Genomic DNA, 25,759 nt, shown 5'->3' on the forward strand with positions numbered 1-25,759 from the left:
GGGATTCAGATAAGTGATATCTTTTTGAGCTACACCTTTTCATTATGTTTGAAGCATATGACTTCTATGTACTCTCACGAGTTGCTAAGTAAATACAAGACGACATAGGTCTCTATACAAAAGCGTTCAATGTCTATGTCACCACAAGACCACCAACCACACAAAGAACCATTATGGAGAAAGCAATATAAATACCAAGAAACAAAGGGCCATGATGGAAGCCCCACTGGAAAAGAAAATCACCCTTGCGTAAAGCACACATTGCATTTGAGAATGGCCTAGAGCATAGTCATTGGCTACTCTCTCTTTCTTGGTCAAACTCTACATCTGGCTCACTGTAGTTGCTATCTCAATTGTTCTGATGTCTGACATGTTACAAAGAGGTTTGCGAAATCTCAAGTGTATCTCTTCATCTCAACAACTATATCTCTGGCATCGAGGCTAGTAACACAATCATCCTTGTAATATCCATTTTTCACAACCTCCTTTAGATCTTAACATTTCTTAGTTTAAATGAAAGGCTAATAGCCTCAATGTATTGCATTGGTTGTATTCATTTTATCCAAAAAAAAGAGAGAGAAATAAAAAAGAGAAAAAAGAAAAAAAAGCACCCATGATCACAGCATAGCACCTAGGGATTCTCAAATTAGGTATGTCATTAGTGACCTTGGTTAGCTAGCTATGTCCCTAGTCCCCTAGCCCTTTACACATCGCCCACAATTGTTCAAGGCACATCAAAGGCAAGACATATCTAGGGAGCTTGTCTCGCCTATGGTTAGACGTGTCACCCTAAACTTTCTACATGATTCTTTTTTACACTCCATCTCAATACCATCATAATCAATAGTGGTGAGCAAGGCACAAAAGACCATGGAAAGTACACCATACTCTTCAAACACTACAAGTAGCCACCAACTACCAAAATATAAGGCATCAATGAGCTCAATTATTCTATGTCATGTTGTCAAAATCACAAATGATGTCATAACGAGCCTTCAAGTGTACTTCTCCTCAAGATCAACAAGTTTTTTCACCCCATTGAACCCTTGCTTCATCCACACATTGCTACGAGGAACCAGAGTAGCAGTCCTCTAACTACCTACTATCTAAGTATGCACGTGCACTCACATAATATATGCACCACAATCTATACACTGTTTGAGTCCCTAAGTGAAGGACAATACTCTTTTCTTGCTTAGAGTTTGACCTATCTTCCAAACTAATCAAACTATGTCTTGTGCACGATAAGAAGACTAGCACTAGCCCCTAGGGAGAGACCATATGAGAGGTTTTCAGTTGCAGGTATTGAAGACTCCAACATAAAGTACCTTCAGCTCTTCATCATTAGTTAACTCTAAACTCTTGTCCTTTATCATCACGCAAGCCCTGTGGAACTCCCAACAAAGAATAACCCTATCACCAACTACAATAACCCTATCACCAGCCAGTCAAGCCAACAATATGCCACCAACAACCTTCATGCACACCACCACCAAAACTCCTTCAAGGCAAGCCACAGTAATCCCCTCTTTCCACGTCTTCAGTATATACAAAAGCATGCTACCTACGACCGAGAGTGCCATGGGAGTGGCACTCATCTAGGAGGGGGTAATGTTAACCTTCAAATGAACAAGGTGAAAAATCTAGAGAATCTAAAGCAGAAGACAAGGTGAAGGCAAAAGCGAAACAGAAGATGAAGGCATGCCAAGAAAAATATGGAAACATGAGAATTGCAAAAAAGTCCTAAATCAAGGAGAGAGGTGCACAAGAATAATTGCAAGTCAATACTTTTATAAAAGAGCGCAAGGCACACCACGATTTATTTTGTAAAAGAGTGGCAAGCCGTGCAAATTGTAAATGGTTAGAGGCATGGGTTGAGGTCATGCCAATAGGGAAGAGGAGGAGAACAAAAAAGGGGATGACCTCGAAAAGGGAATTAGGGTTAGGGTTTTGTATATAAAGTTGAAAAGTGAATGAAAAGCTCATTCTTGTGTGTGGCCAAAAGTAGCTCTCCTCTTCCTCTTCTTGTTCTTCTTCTTTCTTGCTTGAACTTGTGCTTGAGAGAGTGAGTGTGAGAGTGTGAGGGAGTGAGTGTGTGAGGGTAAGGGACCGTGGTGGAGAAGCTCTCCATCTTCTCCTCTCTTTCCCTCTTCTCTTCTCTTCTCTTGTCTTGCTCGTAGCAATGGAGCTTGGAGCGTGGAGCTTGAGGATTGAGCTTGCTTGAATCTTGCACTTTGATCGTGGAGTTACCAGAGTGCTCGGGAGAGGAGGCAACTTGATAGGACATGGAGGTAAGCTCACTATACTTATAGAGAGAGATACGCATCGGCTATGTGAGAGGTAGCCATTAGTGCTCAACTTGAAATGCTTAAATAATAAGTAGTCCATGGGTCTTGGCATTTGAGCGTGAGCTCCCAATAGCCACCATAATCATGCTTTCTAGATTTCCGTATTAATAACATCACCTCCAAAATGACCTCTTATAACTCCTTGATGAGCTTCTTCAAGCACATCATATTTCTCCATGGGCAAAACCACATGCTGTAGTACTCTTGGTAGTGTCCAATGATAAAGCTGGACTAGTAGAGATTCAAAACGTTGTCTATGAAGAGCCACTCCTTTGTGTTGGTTCATTGGAAGGTGGTCCACATGACTTGTCTTGTGTCCACCAGGAACATGAGCATTTCCTCGTATCATGTCTAATGTGCACTAGGTGGATCACATTCTTGACTATCAATTGTGGTAGAAGAGAGTTGAATTTCAAGGAAATTATCATTGACACTTGAATGAGCTTCTCCAAAATCTAGTCGGGAGAGAAATCTAGAATGATATGCTGAGCTTCCAATGTATGCACCACTTTAAAGTCAAACTCCTAAAGTAAGAGTATCCATCCCGTGACATTTTATTGCTTGGCATTCTCACTTAGTGTGACTAGATAGTTTTTCTCAAGATTATTTTTATCAGCATAGGAAAGTCATCTACTAGCATAAAAGGTGGTTAAAACCATCCATGAGAATTCACTGCATGATCATACTATTGATTGCAATGTCGAATGCATCCACAAATACATGGAATGGTTTGATCCAATCCAAAGGGGCTAGAATTTGAGACTATGAAAGTAATAGTAGGAGATATAGGAATGCTAGATTTTCTATCTCATTCTATATGAACACTGATTTAGGAACATGGGCTAATTGATTTAGAGAAATGGCCATTTGTGCTATGAGACAAATATGCTGTCCATGCTAGCAAACTTGCCAAGAAACTACACCATAGAAAATGGGAAATTTGGAACCACATATTGCATAATGGAAATCATCTTTATTGAGATGGCAAGCTCAACATGTGTGGACATTGATAATGGACCACTTGGTTAGATGGGTATAAACATCTACACTTAACACGTCGGTGGTCATTACTATCCTCACATGGCCACCACTAACTTACCACTTATTATATTTAGTTTGTTGCAGCTACCTACAGCCATATTTTGGGATTTACTAGTAGTAAGAAGGAGACGTCACCTGTGTGCAAAAAATGTATGAAAATACCCCTTATCTACCCCCTATTTATAGGACCTTACCTTATAAAATGTACCTTCCTTCCCTTAAATAACCCTCCTCCCTTACACTCACGTGGTACCATACGGTAAACCCTAGTAGACCCCCCGGGCTTTTAGCTAACATAGCTATAGCACCATCAATTAATATAGTCAGTTATGCATTGTTTGACTCAGTAGGCCACTTTTCTTTATGTTGTGTAACTTATCTCTAATCTGGGTACATTGTATTGTGTGTGAAAGAAGAATAAGAAACTCGCAAGAAATGTTTTTAGCCTGCATCTCTCTTGTGTTATTGAGTGAATTTCCTCTTGTGGGTATAGTATGTATTGGACACAACAACTCAAGCAAGTCCCCGCATCACTTGATTCTTAATATAGTATTAGAGTAGTGCCACAGAGAAATGTTCAAAGAGTAGAGAGAGAGAAAGGGAAAGACTCCATATCCATGAGCCTTTAGGCTCTCAAGCTCATTCCTTCATTTCCACACACATAACTGAAAAGCACACACCCACTACAAGATAAAGTGACCTAGTGTAAATGTAGACTAGACTGACTAACTCTAGTCAGGTCACTGACTGACTACTAACCTGACTTATTTAATGTAGTCACATGTAGACAACTGTACACACTAGCTGTCATAGATGTCGATCATAGATGAAGACCTACTGACGGTGAGCTTGATTTCTAACACTCCCCCTCAAGCTCAAAAACAAAACTCAAATCATCTGCATCACTCCAAGTAGCTGTCTAAAGTGAATGAACTTATCTTTACCAAGTGATTTGGAAAAGATGTCTGCTACCTGGTCTTCAGTCTTCACATGCTCCAAGTCAATCTGATCTGCTAAAACCATTTCCCTGATGAAATGGTAGTGAACCTCAATGTGTTTTGATCTTGCATGATAAACAGGATTGCTTGCTAACATAACACTGCTCAAATTGTCACAGTACAGCTTGACTTTACTGTCCAAGTGTACTCCCAAGTCATTCAGTAACTTTTGTAACCACTTAGCTTCACAGGCCGCTAAGGTTGCACCACGATACTCTGCTTCCGTACTGGAAAATGCAACTGTAGGCTGTTTCTTACTCTGCCAACTGATCATGCTACTACCTAATCCAAATGCATAGCCATTGGTTGACCTCCTGTCATATGTGCAACCAGCCCAGTCAGCATCAGTGTACCCCATCAAGTCAAGGGTTTTTCCATATGCATAAAACAGCCCATGATCTGGGGTACCCTTTACATATCTCAGAATTCTTCTGACTGCATCCAAGTGTGGTTTGCGAGGCTTCTGCATGAACTGACTGATCAGCCCCACAGCATAACTCAAGTTAGGTCTAGTGATCGTGAGATAGATCAAGCTTCCTACCATTTGTCTGTACATAGTAACATTCTCAATCTCTGTCCCAACATCAATCTGCAGCTTGACATTCTGCTCCAAAGGCGTATCCATAGGCTTGCAATCAGCCATACCATATTTCTGTAACATGTCATGAGCATACTGCTTCTGTAGCAGCCATATGCTTCGAGGTGTAGAGACAACCTCAATCCCCAAAAAATATTTCAGCTCTCCAAGATCCTTGACCTTAAACTCAGCCTGTAAACATGTCTTTATTTCTGCAATCCCATTTTCATCATCTCCTGTAATGATTAAGTCATCAACATAGACAACTAGAAAAACATAGCCACTATCTGTCTTCTTTGCAAACAGACTATGATCAGCATCTCCCAATCGGAAACCATGTTGCTGTAAATAACTGCTGATGCGAGCATTCCATGCTCTGGGTGCCTGTTTCAACCCATATAATGCCTTTTTCAGCCGACATACATGTGCTGGAAATTCTGGATGTACATAGCCTTCAGGCTGTTCCATGTAAACCTCTTCCTGTAATTCTCCATTGAGAAATGCATTCTAGCTGCTGCCATAGTTTCCAGCCTCTAGCTGCTGCCAAAGCAATCACTGTTCTAATTGTAGCCATCTTTGCTACAGGATTGAAAGTCTCCTCATAATCAAGACCATACTGCTGCGCATACCCTTTTGCAACCAGCTTGGCCTTATATCTTTCCAATGATCCATCTGATTTACATTTTACCTTATACACCCACTTGCATCCAATAGGTGTTTTGCCTTCAGGCAACTGTACCAAATCCCATGTACCATTTTCAACCAAGGCTGAATATTCCTCATCCATAGCAGCACGCCAATTCTCATCTGAAATTGCCTCATCAAACTTACTTGGTTCTCTAAAACCTGTTACTTTCGTCATATAAGCATAATGACGGGCTGAATATCCAGTGTAAGTATACCTGTCAACAGGTTGTCTGACCCTCTCTGATCTCCTGAGTTGTGGCTCAGTGTGAGCTTGCCTCTCATGAGGCGGCACATAACGGCTCTATCTAGCACCTGGCGTCATAACAGACGGAATCCCCAATTCACTATCTAAGCTGTCACTGCTAGATGAATCATAACCTGCAGTGAGTGGACCTGTTACATCTTCAAAAACCTTTTCTTTTCCCTTATCTGTTCTCCCTCTCACTGACATATCCGTGTCAGTGGATGCAGTAGTGCGACTTCGTAATCGACCTGTCCAAGGACTCACTGTAGATGATACATCACCTGTCTGACCAGTCATGGAAGTACTCTCTGCAGGAGTATTTTCAGCATGACTAATACTGGGTGAGCCATCAGTAGGCACTGCAACAAGATTCCCATACCAAGATGCTAACTCATCAAATACCACATCTCTGCTTATGAGTGTCTCATGCGTAGAAGGTACATAACACTTATAAGCTTTCCGTTCCTGTGTATATCCAATAAACACACTTTTCACTGCCTTAGGATCCAATTTCTTCCTTTTCTCATCCGGTATATGCACATATGCAATGTTGCCAAATACCTTCAAGTGTGAAATATCAGGTTTATGACCATACAGCCGTTCATACGGAGTGACATCATGAATCCCTGCTGTACGGGTTCGATTCAGCACATATACAGCAGTCACCACTGCTTTAGCCCAATAACCATTTGGCAGACATTTTTCATTCAGCATAGCTCTAGCTGACTCCATCAAAACCCTATTTTTCCTCTCTCCAACACCGTTTTGCTGCGGTGTATAACTGCATGTGAGCTGTCTTCTGATCCCATGTTTAGCAAGATACCTGTCAAAGTAGTTTGAGACATATTCACCTCCTCATCTGATCTCAAACATGATATGTAACAGTCCAATTCATTTTCAGCATGTTTCTTGAAGTCTTTGAATGCATCAAACACATCATCCTTATGTTTCAAGATATAAAGTCAAGTGTACCTGCTGAAATCATCAATAAATGAGACATAATATCGTGCACCGCCAAAGGAAGCATTATGTGAAGGACCCCAGACATCAGAGTGTACCAACTGTAAAGGCCTAGTGCTATTTTTTACATGTCTCATGAAAGGAAACCGTGCCTGCTTCCCAAACTGACATGCAGGGCATACATGACCAAAATCATTATACTTGAATTTAGGTAATCCAAGTACTACTTCTTTCTGCTGCATAGATTTCGTCTTTTGTACATTGACATGTCCGATTCTCTTGTGCCAGATCTCTACATCTCTGATGGCACTCTCATCATGAGCAAACATAGCTGCTTTAAGTTCAGGAATGGTCGCTTCCAAAGTAAACATCCTGCCATCCCTTCTGCCCTTGGCAATTAGCTTGCAGCCATTTCCATACTCCTCAATGAAACATCCATCCTTGTTAAACCTCACTTGCAGATTTTGTTCTGCCATTTGACCCACAGACAACAATTTCTTTGTTATGGTCGGTACATGTAAGACATCATGCAGGCCTTTCTTCTTGCCATCAGGCATCATCAATGGAGCAATCCCTTTATGCTTTATGTCATGTTGGGTATCATCCCCAGTACATACATGACCATGTGTACCTGCAACCATCTCATCAAACCACTCTCCATGTGGGGTCATGTGGTTTGACGCACCAGAGCCAATGTACCACCTGTCATCTCTGTTCTGCCTTGACGCAGTCTTGGACACATGCTGCATGGCAAAGAGTCTATCAACTGACTCATCATGAGCACCACTAGAAGATGCATAATGCCCATGCTGTTTCCCTTTTGTCTTCATGTCATTCTACTTTTTGTAACATTTCTTCACAATATGCCCATACCGGCCACAATAATGGTAGTCCTTGTCCCTGTTGGACTGATCAGATGACTGCCATGAACCAAAACCACCACCTCTACCTCGGGGTGATCTCCCCCTGCCTCTAAAACCACCAAATCCTCGCTGGCCATGTGTATTTGCACCATGCCAATTACTCTGCTGCTACTGCTGTCCATAAGTATTACGAGTGTCACCATGACCTCGAAATGAACCACGACCTCTAGATCCTCTGCCACGCTGGCTAGAGTACAACACAATGTCTCTACTCTGAGATGCACTAGAACCTATATTCAAACCAAGTTTGACTTCCTCATGCAGCAACAAAGCAACTAGCTCTTCCCAGCTAGGGGGCTCTTCTCTGACAGAAATGGAAGTGTCAAAAGCTTTGTACTCTTTGCCTAAGCCATTCAAAGCAACAACAATCATATCATCTTCTGATACACTTGAGCCAATAGTAGCAAGTTGATCAGCTATGGTCTTAATCTCCGTGGTATACGTCTAGATGCTCTTGCCATTCCTAGACATGTTGTTGAACTGCTGTTTCAACTGGATCTTTCTTGCATGTGTCATGGTTCCATAAATTTTCATCAGTATGTCCCAAGCATCCTTCGGAGTCTCACATCCAGTGATTTGAATTACCATAGCATCAGATATACATAAGGAAAATCAATGCAACACCTTGCATGCTCTTTCATTCCATAGCCTGTAGGCTCTTTTCTGTTCATTTGTTGGATTGTGTGCAGGCAACTCAAGAGCAACTTCATCTCCTGTACATAAATCCCAATAACCTCTGCCAACCAAAAAGCTTTTCATTCTGAATTTCCATAATGTAAAGTTCTTATTATCCAAATTCTCTCCAACTATCTGAGTGATATTGTCAGTCCCATGTGCATTAGCCATGATGCAATAGACTGTCTATCAAGTGCCTGACTCCCTGCAGTCCAATAAGTATGACTGACTAAGTTCAGTCTGTAACAGTTTATGATAGTTTTCTGCACTAAATTGCAAAAAAAAAACAGGGTATTTCAGCCCACTGACACCCCAAAACAACCCTCAAGAAAGTGGTCTCAACTGTAGATATAACCAATACATAAGCTATGTGTTTGCTTCAGCTTAAGCTTATGTAACCTCACTGCCAGGGTACATACATGCAGTCTGAAAACTGTAAACTATGAGTAACCAACAGCAATTTCAAGTCCAAAACTGAGTGGTAATCATGTCATACATGTTCCAAAATCTCCCAGGTAGCTGCTAGTACATTTGGCAGTCAAGACATGATCATAAGGGCAGAGAACAGTGCATAACCAGCACATACAAGTGTCAACGAATTCAGTTTTAGGTTGCAGTCAACTAGAATTCAGCATACCAAGCTCCAAGCAGCTCCAAAATGTCTTTTGACCATGTCATACATTTACTTTGTAGTGGCAAGTTCAATACATGAGTATCTGAGTAGGCATAGACAACCAAAGAGAAGAGAGGAGAAGAAGAGAAGTGGAGATGGCGAAGAGCTTCACCCTCTTGATCCCTCACTCCCACACACTCACTCCCTCACACTCTCACACTCCCTCCCTCAAGAGCACACATACAAGCAAAGAGAAGGGAAGAAGGCAAGAAGAGAGGTCTCTTGTTAGCCACACACCACTCCTCGTCTAGGGTGACTGACCACTTGGCAAGACATGCCAACTAGAGCATTATTGATAAGTTCCTCTTGCTCCAAACCCTCTTCACTATACTGCCTACGCAGAACAAAAGTATAGTCACAACAACTAAATATGTACAAAGTATCAAATCCCATACACGCAACTTTTGGGTGGATTTCACACCTCGAATGCGCAGCAATATGACATCCACCCCCTCTAATCCTGCGCATCCTCCGGATGGGCCAACTACCCATGATCGTTATCATCAAGATCCACAAATAGATCAATCTCTTCATTGTGCATTTCCAGTATATCAACAAGATTATCTGTCATATCATCTGTCTCTTCCATTGGAGTTTCTTCTCGTTGCTCTTCTCTTGCAAATTCTTCCAATGCATAATCTTCATCATCTCTTTTCTTGAAAATCTTGATTCTTTTTCCTGCAATAGGCACTCTAAGCACTGTCCCATCCAATTTTGTCAGCTCATATGTTGCATTATCAAAGACATGTCTGAATATGTACGGCCCAAACCATCTTTTCACCATCTTCCGAAGTGCAATATGCTAATTTTCAAGGTTTCTATCAAAGACTAATACCCAATCTCCCTCTTCTATTGCTCTAGGCCGCAAGCGATGCCTGTTGTCAAACCTGTCTTTATTTCTTAGTCTAGCAACCTTCAACCTGTCAATAGCTAGCTGAATATCCTCTGGTCTTCTCTCCAACTGTTGAATCCGAAGAGCTAAGAGCTCCTCTCTCGTCAAATCCTCCTGCCAAGGTAAAACTCACCAAGTCAAAGCACAAGTCTCGGTCGCGGCATAACCGGTTTCTGACCATACATCAACTCTGCAGGCATATATCCTGTAGTAATAAGAATTAGTGGCACCTTGAGGCAAGGTACACATCCTGACAAGCCTAATAGGAGTTCTCATGGTGGTTATGTCCCTGCTTTCCAAAGCTAGCTGAAACTTATCATATCCCGAATACAAATCACCTAAAGAATAGATGGCATGTCCACCAAATGCTTCTGCAAACTCATCCACAACTAGATCTATACCAACATTCCTGATAGTTACTCTGTTTACTGGCTACATGTCCTGTATAAATCGGAGAGTACCATTCTTCTTTGGAATCGTAAACCACCTGTTTGAGTATGGTGCAGATGAAGGCTCAAGAATTCCCATCCTGATTTTCTCATTCAACAAATCAATCAGCTTTGGCAGGTGTGCCTTAGGCACTAGAATAGGTCGGAGGTTCCATGGAATATGAGCAATAGTAAAGATCACCATAGGAGCAACAATATCAGGATTCACACATCCAATCTCATGCGGGAAAAAAGCAAACCCCTTTCCAAGCATCTCCTGAAAGCATTGCTTCTCTGTAGGTAGCAAGAAATCACCATTTCCAATTTTCAGTTCAGTCAGAGTCTCTGCTGAAAATTTATGGCCTATATGCTTCGGATTCCTCAAAATTGGCTGTTTGGCAGCCCTTTCTATTTTTTGATCACTGTCAAGTGGAAGCGGTACAGCTACCGGCTTCACCTTCTTATCCACAGTCTTATATTTCGTGTCAACCCTGGCTTCATTATGATCCTTTGCATGACTCAAATCTTGCTGTAAATCAGCAATTCTGCACTCCAATGGCTGAATATCCTCAGCCCTCTGCTCTATGGACTGCATAGGAAAAGCCCTAAACTCTGGATGCTGAAATATTTCAGCAGTAAACTCTGTTGGCTGAAAATTTTCAGCCCTCTGTGTCTCTATAAGCTGATCATAATCAGTTGGAAACTCTGTTTACTGAATTTCTTCAGCACTCAACACTTTTTGCTGGATCACCTCAGCCTTTGATTCAATCTGTGACACAAAATCTACAATTTCATGAAACATGTCCAGTGATTGCACTAATACATTACTGTGACAACTCTGCATATCAGTTTTCAGCATATCTTCCATCTCTTCCATCGTATCTGCACAAATCATACTGTCATACATCCCATCTCTGTGCTCATCCTCTAAAATTCCTGCATTTTTCAAATTTTTCTCCTTCTTGCATATGTACTGCCTGGCAGCTCTAGGCAACTTAGAAGTCTTCTGATAACTCATTGAACTGTTTGTTGAAATCCCAACAAAACCGGAGGAGAAAACACTACCGCCAGGAGGCGAGAACTCCAATCTCCTCTGCTCTGTACCACCGTCGTCTCACGAAACGGCGGTACCTAATGAAAACTCGAATCCCTCACAGTGGGCAAAGGTGCATCTCTGAGAGTATCCCTGTTTCTAACATGGTTCACACACACAGTCATAAACTGAACTGCTCTCTTTACTGTGAATCTGTGCATAAGCAGATCCATCATCCATTACCTTTGTTTCCATACGCATCTTTATGATGAATGGCTGTCTAAGAATTATGGGATAAGAGCATGAATCCTGCACAAAGAAATGGAAATCCTCCTCTACATCTCCAATAGAAACCCTGACACTGGGACAAGCAGCATACAAATCGCCTGCAGTGTTGTTGGCGGCTCTCATACCCACCCATGCTCTACATCCATAGGCCATCTGTTACTCTCATAAACTCCACGAACTATGAGATTAATCTCTGAACCATGATCCACCAAAGCAACATAAGGCACTTGTTTCTCTCCAATTTTTACCATCGTCTCTGTAGTTGCCCTAGCCCAATGACTCCGCGAAAAGTGACTACGTGGTATCAAGACAGGCTCATCAGTTTCAGCATAATGCATAGAATGAACCCTCTTCTCTATCTGTGGAAAAACAAAAGCATTCTCAACCATAACCTCATCCTCATCTTCACCCAACTCCCCAATCAAAACTCCCTGTGTATCAGTAGTAGGCAATGCATGTCTTTTCCTCTTTAGGACCTCTTAAAACTGATCTTGAAACTCTCTTTTCGAGATGCCCAAAACCTCAGAAATAGTGAAAGTCACCTCACTGCCAAGTATCTTGTCATTAAAGATTTTCTTCATGTCTGTAGATGTCTCAATATCAGACATCAATCTAAACCCTGGCTGCTTTCTCTCTAGGCTCTTGCCTCTTTTCTCTCTTTTGAGCATCTTCCATCTGTCGTTCTGGCCCTGGTCTCAAAGATGGTCCTGCAGTAGGTGGAGTAACAAACTCAACCCCTCTAGTCTTTTTAGCTGCACTTGGATTTTCTTCATCCCTCTTACGCTTCTCCTCAACAAGTACATCTGCTCCCTGAGACTTAGCCAAGTAGGCATAAATAGAGTACTTGTCAACAGGCGAATCCCAACCTATCTCAGATCTGATACTAGAGCCTGCACTAGTCAAAACAGTTTGCTGAATTTTTCCCTTGTTTGTAGTCTCCATAGCATAAGTCCATAATGCTGACTGATTCTCTAATCCCTTCTCAATCTGGACTCCATATGCAAAAGCATCTCCTCTAGCTGTCACATAAGAAGTACGCGCAGCCATGTCATCCACTAACTTCTTCATTCCGCCTTTCCCAAAGTTGGTAGCAAGTGGAGCTCCTGTTTCAGTCAACCAAATCTTATCATCTTGTCCCCAAAATACCAAATTCTTCCTCCTTGCATCCTAAAAAGATTCACAATCCCTGCAATGCTGATGATCCGTACTATCACACCAAATACATCTTCGATCTCTCCTAGGTGCACTAGGAGCACTCCTAGGAGCAGTAGGAGCACTAGAAGAAATAGTAGGCGCAGTCGAAGCAAACTGCTCTTTCAATTTTTCCACCAACTCCGCTTTAACTGACTCCAGTGTCAAATCCGTTATGCCTTTGATTATGTCATCAAGAGAGGTAGGCACCGACGGAGTGGATGGTTTTGGAGCAGAAGGAGCCGGCATCGATCGTGGAACAGGAGGAATAGGAGGAGTGGAAACAGTAGGCACTGGCATAGGCCAAGAAACTGGCTGAGGAGGAGAGGAAATAAGAGGGATAGAAGCAGGCATAGGAGCAGAAGACGGTGTCAGTGTCATAGAACCATTCTGTAGGCGGGTCTTCCATATCCTCCTCTTGATCAAAGTCGAGACTGCATCCTGGGCATCCTGCCAATCCATTTTAAGTCCCATAGGCTTCATGCGATCCTCAAGAAGCTCTCCCAATTCTTCCTAAAGAACAGGATCTGCAACTTACAAGAAAAGCTCAACTTTCTCAACATCCAATGCTCTTTGTTCAATGGCATTAAGCTGACTATACCTTTCTTCAAATTCTCGAATCAACTCTGAAGCAGCTAGACCTTTGTTTGGCATGTAGACCCACTCTCGGAATGACCGCTGTGTAGCCATCCCAAAGTCCTCAAGGAAATACTCTTCTTTCAGGGCCTTCATAAAATCTTGCCAATGTGAATTTTGAATAAAAAGATCAGTCACTTTTGCCCTCAAGGCGGGTGTGACAAGACGAAGGAAGTACTTACTCATAAGTCCAGCTGGAACTCCAAAAAACCCCATCTTGATCTCATATGTCTTCAAATATGCTGAAACATTACGGCCATCAAATAGCTTCTTCTCATTCTCAACTGCTTCAATCGCCTTAGTCGCGCTATTTGCATTCTCCTGCTCTGAATATAGTTGCCTTTGCTGAGACAACTGTTGTTGATACCATCGCTGCTGCTGCTGCATATACAATTGTGTCTGCTGATTTTGAAGCTGCATATACATGGACATATTCTGCAAAATCTGCTTTAGATCATCTGTTGAAGTACTTGACGCAGCAGTCATTGATGGAGCTGAAGTAGAGGACGCACCTGGAATTGTAGAAGAGGCTGAAATAGATGCTGAAGTATCTCCTATCCTGAAATTTCTGCGACGCTTTCACGTCGGGTTCACCAAAGATGTCGAAGGGTTTCGAAAGCAAAGTTGCGACCACAGAGGACCTTGACTAATTTCAGGATAGAAAATCAATCAGGCGAATAAGCAAGATGAGAAAATGATGCCAAGACTCTGTTTTATTTCTGCCAATAACAAATACAAGGTTCAAGATGAAGAAATCCGAATAGCCAGTATATCAATTCTACTATCCATACAGTACAACAGAGTCTGAAGCAGAGTTGTTAGAGCTACCATGTATTGACTTGCATGGACCATTCTAAAACCCAGAAAATCTTTGCGTTTCTTCTTGATTGTAACCTTCAAATTTGTCTTTTACATCTCTCATACATGTAACCTTTGTCCTGGTATCGACCAGCAGATGGTATGTATTCACTTGACATTGTATAAATATTAACCCTTTCTAGCAGCAGTAAGCATCCATAGAAACATCTCTCTAATGCATGTATCTGTCAACATATCTTTCCCATGATCATACAATCACTTGCAGCCAGCTGGAGACAGATAGATTTTGAAGGGAGGGGCAAAGAGCTGAGTTTCATAAAGTATGTAGAGCACATAGAGACCCCCTAGTCTTCTTAGCCATGGCATATCACTTCGTAAATGACCTTACCAAGGGTAGAAGAATACAAAGCCTGCATAAAAGAGGCAGGATTTACGTTCTCTGGCCTAGCCTCGTGGATGAATGTGAAACCTGTAGATCTCCAAATTTCTTTCATCTGAGAAAGCTCTGCCCAGCCGGCCTGAACAAATGCCTCGACTATATTACCAATGTCTGAAGCTAGCGCCGATGTATCCATGAGTAAGAAGGTAAAAGCTTGTAAAACCTTGTCTGGAGCTGTTATGATGATGCATCGAGTCTAGCATTTGTTGAATCCAGCGAGTGTTAATGCACGTTGCTTGTATCGGTTACAACCTGCAAAAACTGTTATTAATGTTTCCCCCCTTTCTCCATGTGCAGCATCCGATACTGAGTAACGATTAATTTATTCCTGCTGAATTCGCGTGTATTTAGAGCTCTCGTCCTTGTCGATCCCCTTTCTCGACGTGTACTTGTGCTTCTTCGGCTTCTTGATACCATTTTTATGCGCCTTGTAAGATTGATTGTGTGCGGTGTGATTCTTCGACTTGGCCATAGTTGCTGTTTAACTGGCAAGCCTTGACGATAGCACCGCTTGGAAATTTTTTTCGACAAACACATGAACCCATGATAAAAAGATTAATTCGGTAGTTCATAGCAATAACGTTTTTCGCATACAACAATTTGTTGGGCAGCAAGGCATCTAGCCGTCAAAACTGATGCATTGCATCTTCAGTCCGTCTGCAATCTTGCAACTCAGCTTAGCTTCTATTCCTCCGACTCGGACTCCTTTTCTACCCTGTTGTGCTTCTTCGCATACCTCTGGTTGCAGAGGAACTTAGGATCCATCCCCCTTCAGCTCTTCCTCCCCTTCAGACTAAAAAAGCCGCCCCCAAACTGGCTTTCCTCCCCAGAAAAGCTTCCTTCCAGCCAATACAAAAGCAGGTTCCATTATTGTCTTTGTATCCAAACTATGCTCTAAACTAAAATACCAAAAAGTACTAAACCAAAAGGCACCCAAGGAAACCAAAACCTGACCATCTCCTTGGAGTTATAGTTAAGTGCACTTGAATCCCTTGTCTCATGACAATAATAGGTACTGCATTACCTTCATTCATCTGGCCCTCACTTGCAAGCCTTGGCAGAAGATGATCTCCACCTTCTACACTTCCAAATTTGAGAAGCTGATCTCCGAACATGAGGCCATCAAGTGCTGCAGGTGACCCTTCTTGGATCTCATCAAAAACAGCAAAAGGTATTGCAGGATGAGAACCCTCACCAAGGTTTGAGTGCTCCAAGGAGAGAGTATGTATGGCAGGGTTGGAGAATTCAGCTCTATGAACAGGACTCATTCTCTGATGTGTTGATTCTTCCACCTCAGTTGTTCTTTTCTGTGGTTCACCCTCCAAGTTCCCCCATTTAAACTTTGAAGTATCTATTAAATTAGCACCAAGCTGATATTCTGCTGCCTCTATCATAACCTCCCAAGCAATGGCATGAGGTCGTCTATGCTCAACCTTTACTTTGTGCATCCAAATGCAATGCTTACCCTATGATCAGTGCTATTGCTCTGCTCAACTGTCCTGTCTCAGCCACATCTCCCAAAGCTCCTGTGAACTGTTGATCAAAACCTCCTCGTCTAGGTTGACTGACCACTTGGCAAGACATACCAACTAGAGCATTATTGATAAGTTCCTCTTTCTCCAAACCCTCTTCACTATACTGCCTACACAGAACAAAAGTATAATCACAACAACTAAATATGTACAAAGTATCAAATCCCATACACGCAACTTTTGGGTGGATTTCACACCTCGAATGCGCAGCAATACGACATCGTTCCATACTTAAATATAGGTGACTAGTAGCATAGAAGTTCTGGTGCTAGTCCCTAAAGCAGTGCGACACGTAACGCTTAGTTAAAATTCATGAAAGGACTGTTTTGTGCACCCCACATGGTTGTTTTTAATCATAAAATGGTTGTGCACAATTTTCATACACCTTGCATCAAGCATGCCACGTGGTATCTCCTAGAATGCATTGCACTTGTTTGATAAACTTTGACCAATGTTGAGAGGACAGGAAACCTAAGCTGTAGGTTTAGACGGGTGCTTCCTTTGGGGAACGTTTTGTGAGGCAAATCAAAATATCCTGGAACGCTAAATTATGAAAGAGTGTATTTTATGCATTATGTTTTATATGTTGGAGCGACGCATCTTGGAGCTAATCCCCAAGGTGTAGGAGAGTTGTAGTGGAGCCATGGCAATCTACCGAGAGGTGCTTCCCTATGTGTGAATTTCGAGGCATTATGCCTATATGTTATGGGATCTCTCTCCGAGGAGAAGGGAAGGTGAACATTGGACTACATATTGGAAAAAAATGCAAAATTGTCATAAGCATTTAGTGCAAAGTGAGTTTTAGATGCTCCTTGCCCAGGAGGCCGTGTGTTGGGATTGTCTTTCATATGCATGAGGTCCAACTATTGCCATAGCCAGTGCCGGCTCATTTTATGTCCCATCAGTGATGCGTTTGTCAAGAGTCTCCAACAAGTGGTGGTTTTTAAATCTAGGGTTTTTCGGGACCAAATAGTTGGTTTATGTCCTTTGACAAGGACCGTCAAGCCGACATTAGGGCCAAAAATGCTTCAGAAAATGCACTTTTGTTAATCACGGGATTAAGAAAAGGGCCAAAGAGAGTTTGCCACATGTGCAAGAATATGGTATTCTTGTCTCCTCTTTTTTGGAGATAGTAGAGTCCACTTCGTGATTCTCTCCTCCTTTTTAGCCAAAATCTCCAAAGTCTGGCATGTTTTGGTAGTCCCGAAGTCCTTATTTACTTTTAAAATCAGACAAATGACATAATAAAGTTTTTGTGAAGTTAATGATGATTTTTTTGAAAGTCGAGAACTTTTTGGCGCCCAATATATTTTCATTAGTCTTCTTAATATTCCTTTTTAGTTCATTCACCTTTCACGGTGAGCTTCTTTCTCTACTTTTTAGTTCATTCATCTTTCTCAATGAGCTTCTTTCTCTGTGATTTAATTTAAGTATGGCATCCAGAAGGCACTCTTCTCATTCTGTAAAATCTTGCACTATCTATCGCCACAGAGTTGATAATAAATTGGGAGCCAAAGATCTTTCGTATAAACGATTAGGTTGCCATGCTGCCCTCTTGCAAGGACTCTCACAAGGTGAAAAGAAAAAAACGAGAGAATATGAAACATCAGTGGAAGGGTTGTATCATTTCTTTCAAAATTATGCATGAAGGGTGGGTTATCAAACTGCAACATGTTTACATGGCGAAGGATATGCACTTGCCTCCAAACAAGCGTGTTTTGCAACAAACACATTGTAGGACTTGAGTTGATAACGTATGTAATTTTTTTTCATTTAAGTAAGTACTAATAATGAATTCTTGGTTATAGATATATTTCTATCAACAAGTACTAAATGGCAACCTATGGAAATCTTAAGTGGAACCTTCCATGCGATTCATAAGGTGTTCGGAGACATTATCTATGCTGATCAGATTGTGGGTTCTTTTATTATGCATGTTTCGTGGTTTTGTGGAGGGGAGTCGGAATCAACTAGTGTGATTACCCTATCCAAAATCAACTCAATACATTGCTCCCTTATCCACCGCATATATGAGTTAGGATAATCTTAGCACTACAAGAAAAAATGTAACAAGTTGGTAAACTAAAAAAGGGTCCCTAAAAAAATCAACAATATGAAACTTGAGACTTATATTCACTCCATCTATATTGAGTATCTTTGAATCTATTGTCCTGCAGACATTTGAAAAGCACTCTCTTTCCACAAGTATATGTATGGCTTTGCGATGGTACTTCTTGTTAGAGAGATTTATATGGTTCTTTACGATCAACAATATCCTCATATGTGGTGTCCAAGAAGGTAGTCACGAGCCTGCAGCACTACAAATGGAAACCAAGCAGTATTCCATTCCACCCACATTCTTCCTTGGCCATGGATACCACTTAGAGAGTTCAGGAGGATAATTTCTCTGGTGAGTGTATCCAATGTAATGAAAAAAAAAAGGCAGTTTGTAATGGAATCAAAAGCTTTGAAAGACATTGCTATATTTGAACCAAATCTCGAAAACAATTCCATTGATAACAGTGGATCAACAATACAAATAATTTTAGAGATTTATTGACTAAGAGATGCAATCAATGCCCTAAAGCTAATAGCAAAAATAAAGGCGTGTTATTTGCAATCAATAGCACAATCATTCTATATATTAAAATTTTTTAGAGTCAAAATGCCTTACCTTATGCAACAATAAACTACAGAATCTATTAATTAAATATCCTTTTTACAACTAGCATGGACTTGTCCTCATGAGATATGCTAAGATAGTCCTCTTCCTCAGAAGTGCAAGAAACATTGATAACCATTTGCCCACACACCTCACCCATTCTCTTATAATTAACAGGGCCAAGTACATCGATTTTTCTCTTGAAAATATCATCCTCACTACCTTATTCTGCTAATCATATTAAAATCTTTGTTCATTAGGGTGATCTTATGAGCATGAGCAGCAACAATGTAAGCATAATTCATAAAGTTAATAACAAAGTCTTCAACTGCCTTCTAAAGAGAAAGAATCGCGGCACTACCATTTCTTTTGCAGACCAGTTTTAGTCAACATTCTTGAAAATCTATCAGAAATATCCTTGATTTGTTGGCTGGTCAAGTACTCTAGGGGAGATTGGAACCTTGTCAGTTGTCTGCTTTGTCCTTGTCATTACTACTGCTTAAGAAAATAACAGGAAGAGTAATAAAAAACTATTCCCTGGTATGGTTGATACGACATGGAGAGGATAAGTTGATACGATGCGAGAGCAGCAAAGCCAAATCTTCACATGGTCCTTCCTATTCGCGTCCTATCATGGAGCAGTTGATACGGCGCGAGCGTGGCAAAGCATGATGTTTGGTACTATACTTCTTGCTCCATATTGTGGATGACCTAATATGGTGCGAGAGTGGCACAATGAAATCTCTGCAGGAGGAGTCCTCGCTCCGTATAGTGGAGGAGTAAACATGCGCGTGCAAAGTACAACCCCCCTGTAATGACTTATTTTTTTAAAGATCTTAAATTCATCAAAAAATTTCCAAAAATTTTCCATAACGTAATTAGGATCTGAAAAAAAAAAGTTTAAAGATTTTTTTGAGCTCGTTTGCTATTTTAAAATTATTTTTTAGCAAAAAAGGGCCTAAAAATGACCAAAACAATCACAAAAAATAAGCCAAAAATAGCATATCATGATACAGCACGAAAAAGGGGTGTTTGATGACCTCAAACACCCCTTTTTGATGCGCCATATCAGGTAATCCAGGATATGGAGTAAGAAGTATAGTACCAAACATTATGCTTTGCCACGCTCGTGACGTATCAGCTGCTCCACGATACGGTGAGAATAGGAAGGACCTTGTGAAGATTTGGCTTTGCTCTTGCATCATATCAACTTATCCTCTCCATGTCGTATCGACCATACCAGCGATTTTTCTTTTTTAACTCTTCCTGTCATTTTCTCACGCACAACAGTGATGACAAGGACAAAGCAGACAACTGCCAAGGTTCCAATCTCCCCTAGAGTACTTGATCAGCCAACAAATCAATCTAGATCCTCTTCTGCTCAAGGAAGTGAGCCTTCCAAGCCAACGAGAAAGAATATATATTGCATTTTATTATAACTTTATTTATAAAGGCATCTTTTTGTGGATTAAGGGGGAGCATCTTGTCATGCTTTGTAATCCAATGTGGCATTGAGGGGGGTTTGGGGGGGGGAGGGAAGGGGATGAGGTATTGAGAGTGTATACATGTGAATCTTCCTAATGCTATAGAGGATAAGACGAGCTGAGTGTGAATGGTCTTGAGGGAAAGGGGAAACCCTAACCCAAAAAAAGCACAAAGAAATCACAAAAAAGGCCATCATGGCTTATTTTTTGTGATTTTTTAATACTTTTTTTGGGGTTAGGGTTTCCCCTTCCCCTCAAGGCCACAAAAAAATAGGCCATCATGATATGGCATGAATAGGGGGGTTGGGTGATCATCACCCAACCCCCCTATTCACGGCATATCATGATGGCCTTTTTTAAATGATTTTTTGGGGTTAGGGTTTCCCCTTCCTCTCAAGACCATTCACACTCGGCTCCCCTTATCCCTTACAACATATAAGGAGGATCCTCTTCTCTTTTTTTTCTTAAAATAGCTTTAAAATAAGAACACATGAGCATTTTGGAAGCCTTGACAAAGTGGAAAGAGTGGGAGTTGGAGCAAACAAGGAAAAAGTTTGACCAATGGGAGGAAGAAAGCTTAGGGCTACTGTAGGACCTTGCTTGCAAACTTCCAGAGGCTAAGGATGACAAAGGTGTAGCAGAAGAAGAGAGAGCCCAGTTGGCCGAAACGATAATGAGAATTCAATAGAATAGTTTTATAAAGGTTCTCACAGAAGTCAACAACTCCAAAGAAGAGGACACAATGTAGGGATCGAAGAGAAAACTCAAAGTAGCTAAGGAATCCCTCCACAATACCTTGGGTTGACTACCACAACTACTAAAGTACGAGCCCACTCAAGATGAGATGGCCCAATGGCTTGAACATAGAGGCCTAACAACGAAGTAGCTAGTAAGATTGGAATTCATGATTCATAATGAGCTTGACCCTTCATTACCACTAGTTGATTACGACGTGGAAGATGCTCCCAAACCATCCCACACACAACAACATCTAGAGCACTCACTCAAAGAGTCATCCTCTTCAAGTGCAAATAGAGACCCAAAGTAGTGGGGCCAAGAATAGCTAGGTAAAGTGGAACTAAAGCTTAGGCCAAATCTACAACAGGTGCCAAATGTGTCCTTCCTTAGAGAATCACAAGAAGTCAACTTATATTGGGAAGAAGAGCTCTTAGCCCTAGAAAGAATGCAGTCATGGGATGCGTCGATGAACTTTTTTTCCAACAAAACAACAAATCTCAAGAAAACACTCTTGGTGAATGTCATGAACCAGGTGATTGAGATTGAGGTAGTATTAGGCTGGAGATGGATGGATCAAAAGCTACAAGATCCTGACTCATGTAGAGGAGAGGACACAAGGTATTGGAAGACTCCATCCATTGTTTTTTGATATAAATGTGGGAATAGAGGGGTATGCTAGGCTTATACTTTGAGCTACATTGCTACCTACCTACTACTTGAACCTTTTGGAAGATATGAATGAAAGCTAGTTTACCAACTGTAATCATCCCCTCTTTCCCTCAACAATGGTTATTACATGCTTGTTGAGTAAAACATACATGATGAGCCATGTCTTCCTTGAGAAATCCATTAGGTCCCTACTTCCCTCAACCCAAGATTAAAGGAGAGGCAAGGAATAGTTGCCCAAGAAAAGAAAAGGAAATAAAACACGCTTAGGGATTTCCATTTGGAAAATGGCCCATGTTCATGATCCATTAGCCCCTTTCTAACCTCCAAAACACCCTTCCCTCTTATTTCAACCCCACTTACCTTAACGTCATCCAGGGTCCTAAGAGTAGGACATCCCAAGAAATTACGAGACTCTTCACCTAGAACACCACCTCACTTCACCCAAACCTTTAACCGATTGGGTCCTCAAGACCTAGGGAATCTGGGTTCACCTAGCACAAACTCATCTCCCATTCACATAGTTACCCAATTACACCCCGCTCACCGCACATAACTTTTTCCTATATGTATCTTGAAGAGTGAAAGAAACCACCAACAATCACCCCTTCATTCTTCATCACATGACCTCTTACCTTCCCTCTAATCATTCCATGAAAGTCCCAAGCACCTTCACTACTGCTAAGGGATTGCCACTTGCCTAGGAGGGTGGTAATATTAACCTTTTTTGCAAAAGAGCTACAAAAGTAGAAAGCAAGAATAAATAAGCGTATACAAATAAAAGCAACAAGTATCAGTATCATAATAAAAAGGTAACAACAATAATGAACAATCCCATGTGCATAAGCATAAAATTTATATAATAGTAGCATCCAAAATAATAAGAGTCCTTTATACCAAGTGCACTCCACTAATCAAACCAAATGTAACTGCATCTACAAAGCTTCATCTAATAAATTTCTCACATTAATTCCTTGCCATTTATTAGGAAAAATTTAAGGACAAAAAAATAGCTAGTAATATTCTTTATGCAAAAACAAATTTATGATATAACTGTTGTCCCACTTCGAGACCGTAACAACCCATATATCAATAGAAAGCTCTAGAAATGTAACGTGTCTACCTGTTATCTTCAAGACACGTCTTAGCAGTCCATCGGAAAGGATGTTTAGAAAGCTCCACCCGGCACTCCCATGGAATGTCACGGGGTTTGCGATCTAGGACTTTCTGTGTCTACCACGTAGTGGAAGTATTCCGGCCATTCCCACTTAGGACCCACCTGAATTAGGGTTTTCCCTATTGGTCATTTCCTAACGGCAACTAGCGTCGAACCCAAGCGAACTACTTTACGCAGAAACGCCAGGTCCAAAGCGAATTCACACTGCACTTGGTTCAAGGAGAATGGGAAACGAGAGGGATGCGAAGCTCAACCTCTCTTCCATAAGGCATAGTCCCATTCCGTTCCCCTAAAACAACATAAATCGAGATCAGTTACTCTAGGTCAACTTTCTTGTTGTTCGTGTTCTTTGAATGATTTCCTACTGTCCATCTTGATTGAGAAAAGTTCCCGGCCAACCGGGACCACCCATCCTTAGGACGGACCTATGGCCACATCCACCGCACTTTTCTTAGGTTGTTTTAGTTATTTAATTACCTAACACACTTAGTTGGACATATATCAATCAGCTTCCTTAATTACCCCGTTAGGCACTGTTTCCTTCACGTAATCATAGCACTTGATATAGAAAAGCAATGTCAAATAATTTCCTTTTTAACAGGTTATCATATTTTATCTTTCAAATACATAAAGTCCAGCCCGTAGGCTTTATCCACAATCTACCCGAAGGCTATCCAACAATCCAGAGGGATCACTAATCCAAGATTCTGCCCGTAGACTAGTAAGCGGGCCTCAAAATCCAATCCCGAGTCACGTTAGCCTCCTTGGCAGAGCCCCCCTGGCACCCCTAGCAGAGCCCCCCTGGCGAGGGACTTACGGCCAGAGCCCCCCTGGCACCCAAGCGTCCTCCTGCTCCAAGTAGCACTTAACGGAGAGACCTCTCGTGGCAGGTTTGGTCCACCTTCCCGGCACGGTTAATAACCCCCTTGGTTAGGGTCAGGTAGGCAGTTGGGGGTAACTAAAGCTGCCTCTCCCTTCAGGCCTTCAACCTGAAGCATTAAATATCCATTTATCCTTTAATTCTTTGATCAAACAAAGCAAAATAGTGCTCTTAAATCTATAACAAGCACAATTATTTCCATTGGTCGTTATTGTTGGCCAACTGCTAAGGAGTGAATCCTTCTTTCCGAATGCATCCAGCACTCGATCCGAGATCAATTGCGACTTGGTAAGATCCCCAAGGGTTTATCTGTTAACTCTAGATCCTGGGTTAGGGCGTATCCTATTAACCCGACTTGATCAATACCTTAAGTTCATATGTTATTCCAATTTATTGGTTGGTCCTTTGCTTCCAAGTAATTATCTTTACCCAAAAAAATACTATATTAGGACGGTTTATTCATCCTCTTGCAAGATAACTTGCGTAAGAATCTGCCAACCTCATTCCGAGGAATTGGCCATTCCCTTGTGATCCAATCACAAGATCATGCGACTCTGCAACTTGTTGCACAAGTGTCGCATCAAACTAGGGGGAATATTCTATCCATCAATGGTGTCTTCTAATCACGGTGTCATGATTAGATATAACAATCCGTTCCTGATCGCATTAGGCCGACATTGTCGATCCTAGGGTTCCAAGTTTCATCTTTTTTTTAGCGAGAGATTCTTAGGAAAAAACCTCTTTTCTCGAAATACGTGTGACTAGGTAAATGTCTTCACCGTGCTAACCCTAGTCAGCTCCTTAGGATACGTTGCATTGAATTAACCCTTTTCTAAACGAGTACTCCAGGGTTTTACGTGTTTAGGTTTATGCCCATTTAATCTGTCTATTCTTGAAGATAGTTACGCTATCATTTCCATAACCCCATGACTCATTGTCTACACGTAAGTTGATTTTCAAACCCTAGCTTTTCGGTTTAAGATCAAGCATAGGTTAGGTTATAGCCTAATTCCAATTAATCATTCTATAACATGCGAACAAGATTCATGCTAAAACATGCAGCCTTTTACTACTTCCATTTTTGAATGAATTCGTCATATGTAGAACTTACATACTCTTTCGTTGATTTAAGTTTTTAGGCCACTCACATGGAGTAAAATCTTCTTCATGCAACCCTAGCAATTTCCTATGGTTTCTATCAACTTTCTTTAGGAATTATTTCGAAAAAGATATTCAATAATGCAATATGCGGTTAATTCCTTTCATGCTTAATCGGAGTGTACTTTCATAATTTTGTTTTGTAAATATGGACATTAATCTAAGTTCAATTCATTGCAATGCACAAAAACTACTTGCTAGAAATGCATATCAATCTTCTTCTCACTTTATTTTGTTCATTTTATTGAAATACTAATGGCCGAACTCTTCCGTCGTGAGCTAATTCTTTCAAAATTAACCAAAGTATTTAAGAGGAAAAATGCATCCTATCTCCAAAAATCATCCACGCACGATTGAATTATAACAACGTAAAATAAAAATTAGGAAGGAAAACCTAGACTTGTGGTGAGATGTCCACGTGGATGCTAGGAGACGATCCTCCTGCGGTTGCACCTTGGGCTTTCTTAGGAGCCATCGCGCGAATGCGGCCTTTCCATCTTGGATGCAGATTTATGACTTGGCTGTCTCCTTTTGCACGGGAAGCTTCCCTTTGTGACAGCTTGCACCGTCTTTTGAAAACGGTTTTTGTAGAAGGTTTCCTCCTATAAAT

General features: G+C 41.3%; 1 protein-coding gene across 1 annotated transcript; it reads right to left on the reverse strand.

Annotated features, from left to right (window-relative positions):
• Window positions 1-11,155: 11,155 nt before the first annotated feature.
• On the reverse strand, window positions 11,156-16,246 carry LOC148017869 (uncharacterized). Its single transcript, XM_087661509.1, has 3 exons — window positions 15,877-16,246; window positions 14,848-14,969; window positions 11,156-11,215 (listed from the first exon to the last, which is right to left on the reverse strand). The coding sequence occupies exons 1-3, from the start codon at window positions 16,244-16,246 to the stop codon at window positions 11,156-11,158; spliced, it is 552 nt and encodes a 183-aa protein (XP_087517635.1).
• Window positions 16,247-25,759: the final 9,513 nt, after the last annotated feature.

The sequence above is a fragment of the Lygodium microphyllum genome, chromosome 21 (assembly GCF_053477565.2).
Source record: "Lygodium microphyllum isolate KBCC chromosome 21, Lygodium_microphyllum_v1.1.10, whole genome shotgun sequence".
Lineage (NCBI taxonomy): Eukaryota > Viridiplantae > Streptophyta > Polypodiopsida > Schizaeales > Lygodiaceae > Lygodium > Lygodium microphyllum.

Excerpts from the sequence above, each read along its gene's own strand:
- LOC148017869 (XM_087661509.1), bottom strand. The coding sequence starts at position 16,246 with ATGATAGAGGCAGCAGAATATCAGCTTGGTGCTAATTTAATAGATACT. Across the intron at positions 14,970-15,876 it reads TGAGGGCCAGATGAATGAAG|CTTCAGACATTGGTAATATA; the intron begins GTAATGCAGTAC and ends CATCGGCGCTAG. Across the intron at positions 11,216-14,847 it reads ACGAGGCTAGGCCAGAGAAC|ATTGAATCAAAGGCTGAGGT; the intron begins GTAAATCCTGCC and ends TTTGTGTCACAG.